At 35.1% G+C, this 13,916-nt stretch overlaps 1 protein-coding gene across 1 annotated transcript; it reads left to right on the top strand.

The window, feature by feature from the left end:
• Window positions 1-12,909: 12,909 nt before the first annotated feature.
• Window positions 12,910-13,534, top strand: LOC149570750 (alpha-mannosidase-like). The gene is made up of 2 exons (XM_089817951.1): window positions 12,910-12,993; window positions 13,074-13,534. Exons 1-2 carry the CDS (start codon window positions 12,952-12,954, stop codon window positions 13,260-13,262), a joined length of 231 nt encoding a protein of 76 aa, XP_089674077.1. The 5' UTR covers window positions 12,910-12,951; the 3' UTR covers window positions 13,263-13,534.
• Window positions 13,535-13,916: the final 382 nt, after the last annotated feature.

Genomic DNA, 13,916 nt, shown 5'->3' with positions numbered 1-13,916 from the left:
ATAGGAAAGCATAAAGCACATTTTTACCATACAATAAGCCTAATTGGAGCTCCCCACCATTATATAAAAGACGGTATGACCCAAAAGCATGAGCATTAAGAGTAAAGTGTAGGAACATTAAGAGTGTCATGCATTAAGAAAGTAGGCAAGGATACCGTATGACTTTAGGTAGAAATACAAAGTAGATTGAGGGAGTCATATGATTGTATGCCAACAATAAAACCACAGAGGTGAAACATGTTTTAGCTACCATACAGAGCTAAGGGATTACTAAGAACAACAAACACATACCATATGGGTATGGACTTGCAATTATACCATATATGTTCAATAGAGAGCAGAATGCAATATGGTTATTGAAGGCTTGGTTAGAGACAAAATACATATAGGTCATATGAATAACCAATTTAGTACAAGAGCATCATACAACCATAGAGCAAGTGATCATTAAGGTTAACCATATGACCATGAAAAGAGGGCATAAAACAAAGTAGTACGGATGTAAATGTGGATGCAAATGAATTGATGGTTAAGTCAAAAGGCTATACATCCATACCAACATAGAAATAATAAGTTTTAATGGACTAGTTTGTAGGAGCCATACAGTAGTAGAAGAGCCCTTGAGATAAGTTATATGGAGGAGTCTAGCAACATACTTAACCATTTTTGTCTTCTTCACACAAAAAGATAAAGTAAGTGACACTTATGCAGTCAGTCGAGAAGAGGAGTTGGAAAAAGAAGCTAGAGGAAGATTCAAGAACAACCACAACCATGAACAAAAATGTGAAGATTAATAGGAACGGAAGCCAAGTAAAAATTTTTAGTTAGAAGCCACCTAGTTCACCTCCGAAAGGAGGCATAATCTTTGTGCAAGGAGGGGGAAGAATCTCTCATATAGAACTCACCATAGGCATGCTATTGGACATTTGAAGGTGGTATATGTGCTCATCCCCTGCCACAAGGGTGCTTTTTTAGTGTATACTATTGAGTCCTTTGAATATACCAAAAACACGAGCACCCTCTAGGGGGTGACACAACTGTGTGAGGTACACACATGCGCATAATATGTGGGACAAAGGTTTTGCCTTCTCTACCAATTTTTGTTTTTAGGGATAAAAGCGTGTTTGTTCTCAAGTCATAAACAAGTCCAAAACCATCTACGACAAAAAAAGGTCAAGACGCCCCTATCTTGTCAAGTTGCTTTGCCCTCAGCAGGACTATTTTTGACTACTACTTGCTTCCCACTATCTTGTTCAAACACATTGCCTTGATTGAATCTCAAAAAATTGTCCAAATGTCTTACTGAGTTAACCTCACTGTTTTTCCAATCAAATTTGTTTAAAAAATCTATCCAATCTTTTTGAATAGTCTAAAAATCTCTTCAAAATCCAACATTGTTGTTAATCTGGTCTTGATTTTCATGCACAGACTTATACTTTCTCACGTGAGAATTCATCTTTTCACATGAGCTGATTTAGGTCTTCATCTGAGATCTTGAGTATACCCACACAAGATCTTGCCACTATCTTAGTTGTCCTACCACTTCTTCACATGAGCCACAGAAAGCCTTCGTGCAAAATTAAATTATTGTCATGAGCCTTCGCACGACCTGGTGAACTTCCTCGTGCGACTTACAAAGAATCTTCTAGTGAAATCCTATTCTAAAACTATCAAATTAGTTTATTTGACCAATCTGCGATCTTTGCTTAGTCTGATTCCTACATTAAGTTTACCTCTTCTATCTGTGTACAGTCCTAAATAGTGGCATTTAGCTTAATCGAAGATTTGTGATCCGCATTTTGACTAGACTTATCTTTTACTTCTATGGATTCTTGTTCCTTAATGCTTTTCATACTTCGTGTTATGATAGTCATAACCTTTGGCTATTCTAGCCTTCAAATTAGACTACTCATGCTTGAGTATACAACATTCTTGTCTTATCCTATCGAGACTTAGTCTTAGTGCAATCCTTGTCTAGGTTCTTGCCTTTTGTCCTTGTCTATGACTGTCGCAACCAGGAGCGGTAACGTGTTTTATCCTCTTAGACTTAGGTGAGGTCATGCCAGGGGTCATAATTGTGGCAAAGGTTTCTTACCTTTCATTACACAATCTGTATCTAGAGCTAGTGAGGCATCTTCGCTATCTTCCTCACCTGTTAGGTCATCTCAAATTTAGCGAACATTTTCCATAAACTTGCAACAAATTAGGAATCCTTTGTATCAAGAGGATATTGAGATAGGTAGAGGTTTTGTATCCCCAAACATGATGTCTAATTCCTTTTTTAAAGGACCTTTCAAAACACAACACACAAAAATTGAACACATTCCTATAATGACTAATCATGAACCTGAACATGGTAGTCATAGTAGACATCAAGAACCACCTAGGAATGACAAAGAGAAAGAGAAAAACTATGACACTGATGACAAACAGGAAGAGGTGGAAATACTCCCTAAACACATAGCAAAATGTCAAAGAGACAAAAAATTTCAAAAGGTCATGGGAATCCTACTCAATGAAGAGAAAGAAAAGTATTTTCTCAAACTTGCCCAAGAGGGAGCAAAGTTTCCCTCTCATTTCAATGTGGAAACTATTACCACACCTAAAGAAGAAACTAAGACTTCTAAACTCCAAAAGAAATTGAAAATTATGCAAGACCAATTGGCTCAAATGATGCATGAGAAAGAGAAACCCACAAAAACATACACGTTGGATGCTCTTTTCCCATTTCCATTTGACAAAAGCATTAACATGTCACCTTTCCCATGAGGCGTAGAGCTACCCAAGTATGACAAGTACTTTGGTACCACTGATCCCCAAGATCACTTGTAGGAATTTGGTGCTTTGTCTATGGATTTTATACATGATCAAAGATACCTCATGCATTTATTCCCCAGAAGCCTAAGTGGTCACGCTGTAGAGTGGTTTTCACATTTACCTACTAGTATTAAGACGTTTGATGAAATTGCCAACTTATTTGTTCAGTAGTATTCTCATCACATTCAACATCCTATCAACATTCAAGATTTATGCAACCTTAAGTAGAAATTTTTGGGTTTTCTTACGACACATTGAAATCCGCTCAATTGAAGATAAATGTGATTGTTCATGAGGAGGCCTTTGCTAGTTTGTTCTGACTTTGGATAAATGAAGAATTTGCACATTGTTTCAAAAATAACACTAAAAAGAACTATGTTTTTGTATTTTGTATTTTTTATGAATGCAATCTAATTGTGAAACTAGTATGAAATCCTATTCTAACAAGGGGGTTAATAAAGAAAATAACGAGAACTGAAAAAAAATAACTTGAAATTGAAATCTTAACAGACATAAACTACAGAAAACAACATGCTATGAGTTAAGCTTTTGAAGAAACTGGTAGGTAACCAATGAAAATAGGAGTAGCGCTTCCTAGATTCCACTAATGCAATGGTCAATGGGAAATTTCAATAATCAAATGATGTTTCACTCTGCATCAAATTGCAAGGCCATAGAAAGTGTGCTAATGTGAGACAGAGAGTTATGTAGGCACAATTTGGTGATTCCTTCTCGAGCTCGATACATCAACAAAATTTGTAAATCTATAGCAAACACTAGAACTAAAAGATCACACAACCAAAAGCAACACAATAAACCTTTGGATCAATCACAATCTCATGAATAAAATTCACAAAACAATGACACATTTAGGCAAGAATAACTACACTCCAAATGTGAGCACCAAAAGCATAACTTTATTGCATAATAACAGTGGCCCTCTTTACATAATACAATAAGGTATTTATAAGAAATCATCTCCTCAATTTGTGTTGAGAGTGAGAGATATCTTCATGCAATAAGATGCTTTTAAACTAATAAAATAAACTAATTATATACAAACTACCTATCTAACTAGTGCTTAGTAGAACTCCATTCATTTTATATTCATTAATCAGATGCATGAGCCTTTACATGTCAAAAAACAAAGAAATTATGAGAGAAAAGCATTCAAAAGCTTTGACTCAAAGTGGAAGTGTCTGGAGATGCCAAAATTAGAAGTTGATCCTTCACAGGGTGTTAGTCGGAGCTAAATTGTCGTCAGAATGGATTTTCGATGCATGGAAAGCTCTATTTTTGGAACTAACAGTTAACTGTTGGTGCACTTCTAGAATTTGCAGAGTTGCAAAACTATGGACCTGTGTATTTTTAGATCTACGGACCTGTGTAGCTGTGGAGTTGCAGACTTGTGTACCTCAACTAAGTCAAAATCTCAAAATTTCACTAAGTGTCAAAACTGAAATTGTGGCATCTAGGTTTTGTTCTTCTTCATCACAAAGGTATGTTTGGATGTTTACCCTTGAATTTCTCTATAATCTTAGTGATTTTGGCTGCATCCAGAAAATCCAAAACCTCATATTTGTCCTTGACCTTTCATCTGTAATTGTCTACCTCAATTTGGGTATCAGTAAAATCCCCAAGTTTGGTATCCAACTCTAACAATGCTTCCTTGGTTTTGAAGGCATGTTAGATGTCCTCCTCATCGTCAAATTTCACAAAAATATTCTTAAAATTCTTCACACTATATCTACAGGTAGCAATCTCTCGCATTCCTCATCTTCAAAAATATTCAAATTCCTCATCTTCAAAAATTTTCAAAAGTACATAGAATCTAGTGTAGAAAAGTAATATGTAATTTGTTTTCAATTTGGTCAAGTAGATCAAAAGTTACTAAAAGAACGGTAGACATATGTATGTGAGGAGTCTTAAGACACTGATAAAGAAAATTAAATTTTCTATGCTAATGTTGTCCAAAAATAGAAAAAATTACATAGCTAGAAAGCTAAGAAAACATGTAACATTATGGTGGTAATTTTAGAGATACCCACTTGATCATTCATACACCTAAGGATGGCGAAGTTGAAAAGTTATAATGGAAGATGGAAAAATATTTAAATGGAAAAAATGGGCTTGCAAACCTTAAAGTTATTTTCCAACCCTCTTGCCAAGTCAAAACTTGTACAGGTTTTTATGTTCAAAATAACCTACAAAAATGAAAAGTACTTTAGAAGTCTTTATAATTCACTTAGGTTTCAAAAAGGAAAATGTGCATTTCCAAAATTTCTATAACTCGTACAAGTTATGAAGACATAAAAATACATGCTTATAAATTGAGCATACACTATAAATATGTATAGATTTACGTATATTATGTGTCTATGTTTGTATATATGCACACATATAGTTCTATATAGATATATTTATATATGTTTGTAAACATGCATGACTCTTCTTATTTTCTCTCTCTTATCTTTCTCCCCCCATCAATATATCTATATATTATCAGCCCTACTCTCTCTCTCTCTCTCTCTCTCTCTCTCTCTCTCTCTCTCTCCCCCATCTCCTTCTCCTTCTCCTCTTCTTGTCTACTTGTGATATCATTTATCTATAGTAATCATCATCAATGATAACCATATTAGTTGATAACCTTAGATTTTAATAAATAATAAAATTCCTCATCTTCAAAAATTTTATTTTTTGGCTAATACAATTTTTGAGAAGGTAGGCATATTATGAAAATTCTATTTACAAATGTTATTTTAAGATGACCTTCTATTCCCTAAGAGTCTAAATAAAGATTGCATGAGGCAAGGTTTAACACAAGTGCATAGAATATTGTAATGAAGATTTATTTCCATGCAAACAACCAATTCCTAACTTAGGATTATTAGTTATAAGTCTAAAATTTTGATATAATAGTAATAATAATGCATTGGGAATTTATTTAAGGTGCTCTCTATATTTGGTTTTATGTGCTCAATAACACAACATTTATGTAAAGATTTATATTGTAATGGTTAAACTAATCATTGTAGCTTTGAATGCAAGTACCATGTTTAGTTTGTAATATCTTGTGCATGTACAACTTAAATTTATTAGAGTTCCTTAAATATTAATTCTAGCTTTTGTATTATAATTTGATGAATTAGTTAGGTGGCTTTATATTGAAATTGTTCTATTAGTACTTGCACTCCTTAATATCAACCCTTGGCTAAGCAACATAAAAATGATACTCTTGTGGTTTATTTTTGGTTTTAGCTAAATAACATAAGTGTGATTGTTGTAGGGTTTTATTTTTGTTAATGTAACAGAACCCTTTTTTGCATATCAATCTTTTTACCTAGGTGAGTCTAGAGAGATGAGTCTTTAGTTTGTTTAACATAAACATGAGCGATCATGAAAGTACATGTTAAGATTAGACTAGTTTTGCATACTTCTAATTCAAAAATTTATTCTATCACAAAACTATTTTGTTTTGTTATTAAGAAAACAAGTTTTGAAGGGCCCTAGAAACCTTGTACATGGAAACAGTAAAGATTAAACATTAAGCCCATCAAGAAAATCATGACAAAAAAGGATAGAGCCAATAAACGAACAAAAGCCAACAATGAAAGGACAACAAACCAACCACTTAACTAACATTAAACACAAAAGACATAGGAAGCACTAGGAGACAAGGGAACTTAGCCCATATTCTTTAAAAGCTTGACAACCCACATCTCAAGCTAGTCCATCTTCTCAGAAGCTTCCTTAATTTAACAAACATCAGTAGAGACAATTGTAGCCATCTTCTTAGTACCAGTTATGGTCCTCTTACCCACCCCATCCTTGCTACCAATAGCACCACCTTGATCCTCCAGAACAACAATAATGGCTTTCTCCCTTGTAGAATTCTCCAACTTCCCGAGGAGAATCCTTTTTGATAATTTTTATAACTCTTGTTAGCAAAACTTCTCAAAGTACTCTCAATACTATTTACCTTGTTGTCTAGCTCCAACACATTGGCCTCCAATCTATAAAAGGTCGTCATATCAATCAAAGATCCCCTCATAGGACTCTCCTTATCAGCAATGTCTGGAATCCTATGGTTGTCAATCCTTCCCTCTAGGAGACACATCTTATCCTTTAAATCCATAACCTAGTGGAACATCCATTTGATGGATATGGAATTATCCAACAAGTTGTTCTTGTCATTGTTTACCACATCCATGTTCTCCTCCTTACTGTTGTCACTGAGGATAATCATTGAAGGATCAAGAAGCTCCTAGAGGTCAACTTTGTCTGGCTCCACCTCACCAACCAAGAGATCAATTTTGTCTCTAGCAATGCTAAGCCTCACCAAATTCATACTCATATTCTTCTATACTATTCTCGTACCCTTGGAAGGAGCTGAGGAGACTTCAATTGGATTCTTGACCTGGTTGGCCTAGGTGGCTTGAATTTCCTGGTCAACATCCTCAATAGGAGAGTCATCCCCATATTGGTCTTTAATAAGATTTAGAGTGGAGTCTATGCCCTTGTTGACACCATCATCATGTTTACCAACTTTCTATTTTTTCCTTAAGGGCTCACATTTTTGCTCGTTCCCTCCTCTTCAATGTTTATTTCCATGTCATTGCCCTCCTCATCATAATCATCAAACAATATAACAATTTTGGCCTATTTCTTGGACACATGGGTTCTGCAAACGTTTGTAGTCGAACTATCCTTCTTTGACTTCTTCTATTACCCTATCCCTTGTTTCTTGTTATAATTCACCTCCTCAACATCAATCTCTATGTCTTCATCCTCTTCGAGGTAATCATCATCAAATTCCATGACCTTCTTGCCTTGCTTCTTACTGGGGAAACATTAATTTTTTTCTTAGGCAACTTCACAAGGGCCTTAGAGATAGACCCCTTTCTCGTACCCTTACTTTTTGGAGCCACATCGTCATCCTCTGAATGCAAACCCTCGTTGTCTTTAGTATCAAAAAAACCTTGAGAATCTTTTGACTCCTCTTCATCCTCCACCATGCCCTTTACCTCATTAAATTTCCCTGTAGAATTAGTTTTAATGTGCTCATAGATAAGCAACATTAAGCCATCATGGAAGGGGATGATTGGTGAAAATTTTCTCTCTCAAACCATTAATACTGGCATCCATTGAGGAATAAAGATAAAACGGGATAGAAATCTTAAAGTCATGCCTAAAATGGTTCAGAATGGCAATTGTTGCAAGCAAACCCTAGAAAATCAATTATCCAAAGTAATGTAGTATATAATGGCACATAAAAAAAAATCGCTAGAGCTTCTTGATATACTTGGGTTAGAAATAGGTGTTACCTTCTTACTTGACCAAGGCCTCACTCTCACTCGACTCCTTAGAAAACTCTTCAATAGAAGCATCTGAAAGCTTGCGATCCCAATAGAATTTCCTGCCCACAATTGGGATGCTCGCCACTTTGGAGATAAGTTCCTATGTGATGGTAATATTCCTACCACCACATCCAGTGTGCCCTCATTCTACTTTCGTAGGAACAACTGGGTGACTTGAGGATTACCACCATGGAGTCTTTCCATGAAGGTGATCAAACCTCCTCTCTCAAGAATTACCCAAACATTGGTGTGTCATCTCCACTTCTCATAGTTAGGGGGTTCTCATCTCTTGTGTTGGCTACCCATTTTCTTGTTTTGATTCTGGCTAACTAGAAGGCTATATCAGAGAGTATTTGCACACAAAAACAGAGGATAAGACAATAAAACCCAATAACTCTCAAAAACATCTAGAAATCATGCGAGAAAACAAAGATATAATTACAAATGTCGTCCTTTTTTCCCTTCCACATCTTGTAATCGATAAACCATTACTTCTAAGTACTTCCATTCCCCTTAATAATTGTCCTTTCCTTAAATGTAAATAATGTCTAAATCAATGCTTGACATGACATTCGAGGGTAAATTTGCATTTCCTTGCCAGATCATCTTTTGGTCACACCTCACCACCACATATTGGACTCCTTGTAAACATGACTTCTATGGTATTTATCCATAGAATTAAGAATATCAATAGTTTCTCTTATGATATTATCAATAGTCCATGAAGGACTAGATGAACCATTTAGGCACTTAACTATATTCATTGAAACACCCTCCAACCAAAGCTTAGAGACCCCATTATCCTTAGCCAATTTGGTAATCTGAAGAGCGGTCATTGCTTTAGCAAAGTGATTAGTTTGAGTTCTCAAGGGAAGTGTTTATTAAGATAATATCTTATACTTTCTATAATAGTCAACTACTTGTCTATAGTCCGTTTTTCAGTCTAGATAGGAATGTTTCCTATCATGTCTCTAGTTTTGTTTCTAATTCCGTTTTCAATTTACGTTGTTTCTTTTAGAAACAACGTCCTTGTAATTCTTTATAAGGAACACATTTATTCCTCTGTTTATCAATCAATCATCCGAAAATCCGTTAATCTGCCAACTCTTCTTGAATCTTGTAACATGGTATCAGAGCCAATACTTGATTCATAATTTCATTTGAAATTATTCGCTCAAATTTTTCGAATCCCTGCTAGGATTTCTGTTCAGTCAGCAAATTACGATTTTGGAGTTTTCAAGTGCAGGGTCTACAAATCGCGAGCAGATTTTTCTTGGCATTTTTTGCAAAACCCTACCTCGGCTCGTCTGCAACTCCATTTTTTTTCAACACCCATTTTTTGCAACTCCACATGGCATTAATTGTCAGAGTTTTTTTGGCGAATCGCGGGTTTGATTGTTGAAAATCGCGGATTTATTTTGGTCTGCGTTTTTGGCTGTCGTTTTTAAACAGCTCTGCGTGTTTTCCAGCTCCGTGAGTTTTGTTTTTTTGCAAACTCAAACTCCCATGCTGCCTAGACTTGGACAAACTCGTGATCAGATCAGGAGGTCATTTTTTCTAACGTTTTTGCTAAAAACGGCTCTGCGATTTCCGAAATCACATCTCTGCTATTTCATAGATCTACCACTGTTTTTGTAAGGTCAAACACAACTTTTTTAGTCCCGTCTCAGTCTGTCATCGTGCTCTGGGAAGCAGATTCGACCATTTTTATCAAGAAATCTGAAGATTTTTCAAGCATTTTTCAGCCAGGGCCTTTTTTTTCGAAACCCTAATTTTTGGGGTCGGAAAATTTTTTTGTTTGCAGATTCTTGGTGGGTTTTTCGAGACCTCATCTGGGTCTTCATCATAATTTTTTGGGTACCTCATTTTTCGTGCCTCGATTTTCGAGCCGGCAGATTTACATTGCGACTGCAGATTCCTTCTGGGTTTTCTGTCTACTCTTCTTGGCACTTGTCATTTTTTTCTGGGTCAGCCTCAACATTGCCTCGAACTTCGTGCAAATGGCATCTTTGACTAATCTGATGTTGGAGGGCAGTCTACGATTCAATGGCCACAATTATAATCATTGGAAGCAGTACATGTTAACCATCTTCGAATATCGTCGTTTGGATGAGCTTGTTCTAGGCACAAAGACTCGTCCGACCTCTGACCAAGAAGAACAGGACAAGTTTGATGATCGCAATCGAGAGGCTATTATGCTTCTTAAGCTCTCTGTTATCGATGATCAGCTACCACAGATTCCTTCAGGCAAGTCAGCTGCAGAAATCTGGAAATATCTGAAGGAGCTGCATGAAACATCTGACAAAAGTCGGGCATTCTTTCTAAAGAATCAGTTGTTCTCCATTATGATGGATGAACATATGTCCTTACAAGAGCATCTGACAAAGATTAAGGACATCCGTGATCAGCTCGAAGCTATTGGTCGGAAAATGGAGGAAGAGGATATGGTAGTCATCACTCTGAAAAGTCTATCATCATCCTATGAGCACTTCATAGAAACACTCAACATTACGTCAACTAATGTTGATTTGAAGTTTCCAGAATTATGCACCAAACTTCTGCAGCAGGATCGTTGGAAACAACAGTTTGGCAACAGTGCTTCTACAGCCTCCTCAGAGCAGGCATTTGCTGCAAAATCCTTTCAACAGAACATCGGCAACCATCAGTCTTCTCAGAGCCATGATAAGCAATTTTTCGAAAAATTTATAATTTCTTTTGAAATTATCTGCTCACGACTGCCTCCTGGTCTGCAAAATCCGTGCTTGTATCCTTGGGAAAGCTCGCAATTTTTTTTTTGCAACTTGCGTCCATATATTTTCAAGCTCATTTGACAGCAAAATCGCGATTATTCTTGGTGGGTTTTTCGAGAGCTCAACTGGGTTGTCGTCCGTTTTTCCTGGGTGCCTCGATTTTTGTGCCTCAATTTTTGAGCCAGCGGATCCAAAAAACGACAGTAGATTCCTTCTGGGTTTTTCGAGTTCTCTTCAAGGTCATTCTTTGATTCTTCTGGGTCTTTCGTATTTTTGCCTCGAAAAACATGCCTTCACAGATTTTCACAGTTTTCATTGAAAAACGTGCCATGGCATCTCTGACAAATATTCTACTCGAGAATAATTCCAAATTCAATGGTCACAATTATGGAACCTGGAAGCAGCGCATCATCGCAATCTTCGAATATCGAAACACCGATCAACTTGTTCTGGGTGTTACGCAGCGTCCGACTTCTCCAGGTCCTGATCAAGGCGAAGCTGCATTTTTTGCCTTCTGAATCTGTTTCTGTTTTTTATGGGTTTGTTGATTTTCTCCTCAAAAATCATTTCAAGTTGTCTGTAATACGCAAGGTTGCGTGAGATTCTGGGTTTGTTGATTTTCTCCTCAAAAATCATTTCAAGTTGTCTGTAATACGCAAGGTTGCGTGAGATTCTGGGTTTTACCGTTTTTTCCACAAAAATGAAGTTTTGTAATTGCAACTTATTTTGAGTAATAACACTCTTCTAGCAAAGCTTCTTGGTTTCAACATTCTGTAGATCCAGGGAGGGTCTCAATTATCCCAGAATGTTCCGACATTTGTACGTTGACCATTAAGGGAGGGTATTAAGATAATATCTTATACTTTCTATAATAGTCAACTACTTGTCTATAGTCCGTTTTTCAGTCTAGATAGGAATGTTTCCTATCCTGTCTCTAGTTTTGTTTCTAATTCCGTTTTCAATTTACGTTGTTTCTTTTAGAAACAACGTCCTTGTAATTCTTTATAAGGAACACATTTGTTCCTTTGTTTATCAATCAATCATCTGGAAATCCGTTAATCTGCCAACTCTTCTTGAATCTTGTAACAGTGTTGCCACAACCAAACAATGGTCAAACTAATTTCTTATAACTACTCTCACTCTAAAAGATGTAAATTAAAATCCCAACAATAGAGAATATTTGTATATGAAGTTTCAATCCCATTTTTTATTGACTTAAGAATTCATTTACTTCATTAATCTTAAACACAAAAAATGTTTATACATATCTAATATTTATTTTCATAGACTGGTATATAAATAGATGTTTTAGGGAGTGCATCCAAGATAAGTACCTAAATATCTAAGATGGTCTAATTACTTGGAGCAGACACCCATTTAGTGCATTAAATAGATTTTTAAAAGAAAAATATCAATAACCTCCTAAAGAGCTAAAAGATGGAGGATTAGACTGCAAACATACTATATTTTATTTATTTCTAAATTTAGTTATTTTAAATTTTTGTAAGTTAATTTAATATTTAGATAATCTTCTTCCATCATTCCTAAATAAAAAATAAACATGTTTTCAAAACCACATCTCTATATTCCTATGTCCATCTCTTTAACTTAAAGAAGAGCTAATTTTACATGTACAATTGTAAAAATTGTGTTTTCTATTAAATTGTTTGTTTGTAAGGTTGATATTTTTCCTTAGGTTGTTAGGTTTTCATTATCAATAATTAGCTTTGAGAGACATTCTACAATGACAAAAATGGAATGTTATGGCGTCAGTGTGTTAATATTAACAAATTTATTTGTAATTTAGATTTGATAATCATCTACATGTCAAAATTTTAATATTTATTATAAACATAATATACTTTTAGAAAGTAAGTGAATTATGCATTGTACAAGTGACTTTTATGTAATTTTGTGAAATAAACTTTAAATGCTCTGGCAAGAAAAAAAGATATTACTAATAAATTTTGCTAAATATTTAGTATTTCATGCATCAATAGGCAAGGGAAGACTCGTTATATTCACAAATGGCAAAGGTTGAGCTCAAAAAGGTTTTCTCAAATAAAACGGTAAGCCTACATCCTCAATTTAACTTTAATCATGGTTTTTCTGATCCATTTATCATTAGCTAAATGGACAAAGATTGCAGGTATTGAAAATAAAGGAGATGAGTTTGTCAGCTAATCAAGAGAAGTCTACATTGAAGAGATTGAATTGGACAGTGATAGATGATAACATCACAGAAGTTGGGAGTGTAAGAGGTGGTCTTCTAGATGGTACTGACATGATTGTTGAGTTGGGTCCAATGGAAATCCGCACTTTTATCTTGCAATTCTAATAAGCATTTTAAATATTGCCTATGACTTGTAATTGCCATCATCCAAACTAGTTTCCTGGAAGAGTTTGATTATGAAATAAAGTCGTTCTCGTGAGTAGCTGTTCTGCAATTTTTACATTTATCAACTCAATGTTATGTCCAGTTGGTGAGGCCTCAAATAAAATAAGTGACCTCATCTTTCGTCCCCAAAGTTATTTGAACACAATATTGTAAGCATATAAGTCATGACACCCAATGTATTTTAATAATAATAATAATTTATTATTCTAATATATGTGTGTAGAACTAGTATGTGTATTTAATAATTATGTTGATTCTTCTATCCTAGGAAATAACTATGCCCGTATTAGAGCTTTAGTCTGCTTTAATTGAGAGTAATGACTAGTCCTTGTCATAGTGGGGTAGGATAGTGTATACATTTTTAAATTAATCATAGATGAGAAAGTGAACGTTTTGCAATATATGATAGATAAATAAATTATAGACCATGGGAGGATTTAATATCACTTTTGCATTTTATATGAATACTAAAGCTTATTTCTCTTTAAAAAATTTGTGTTATTGGCCAACAAAACCTATTTATAATGAAAAATCAAGTTAATTATTTATTGACCATTGAAAAATGAAAAACATGTCAAAGGTGTTGAAACTAAG

The sequence above is a fragment of the Cupressus sempervirens genome, chromosome 3 (assembly GCF_028749045.1).
Source record: "Cupressus sempervirens isolate cs-2001-9-10 chromosome 3, ASM2874904v1, whole genome shotgun sequence".
Lineage (NCBI taxonomy): Eukaryota > Viridiplantae > Streptophyta > Pinopsida > Cupressales > Cupressaceae > Cupressus > Cupressus sempervirens.
The sequence above is the reverse complement of the archived record's forward strand: the minus strand, read 5'-3'. Positions and strand labels throughout refer to the sequence as shown.

Excerpts from the sequence above, each read along its gene's own strand:
- LOC149570750 (XM_089817951.1), top strand. The coding sequence starts at position 12,952 with ATGGCAAAGGTTGAGCTCAAAAAGGTTTTCTCAAATAAAACG. Across the intron at positions 12,994-13,073 it reads AGGTTTTCTCAAATAAAACG|GTATTGAAAATAAAGGAGAT; the intron begins GTAAGCCTACAT and ends CAAAGATTGCAG.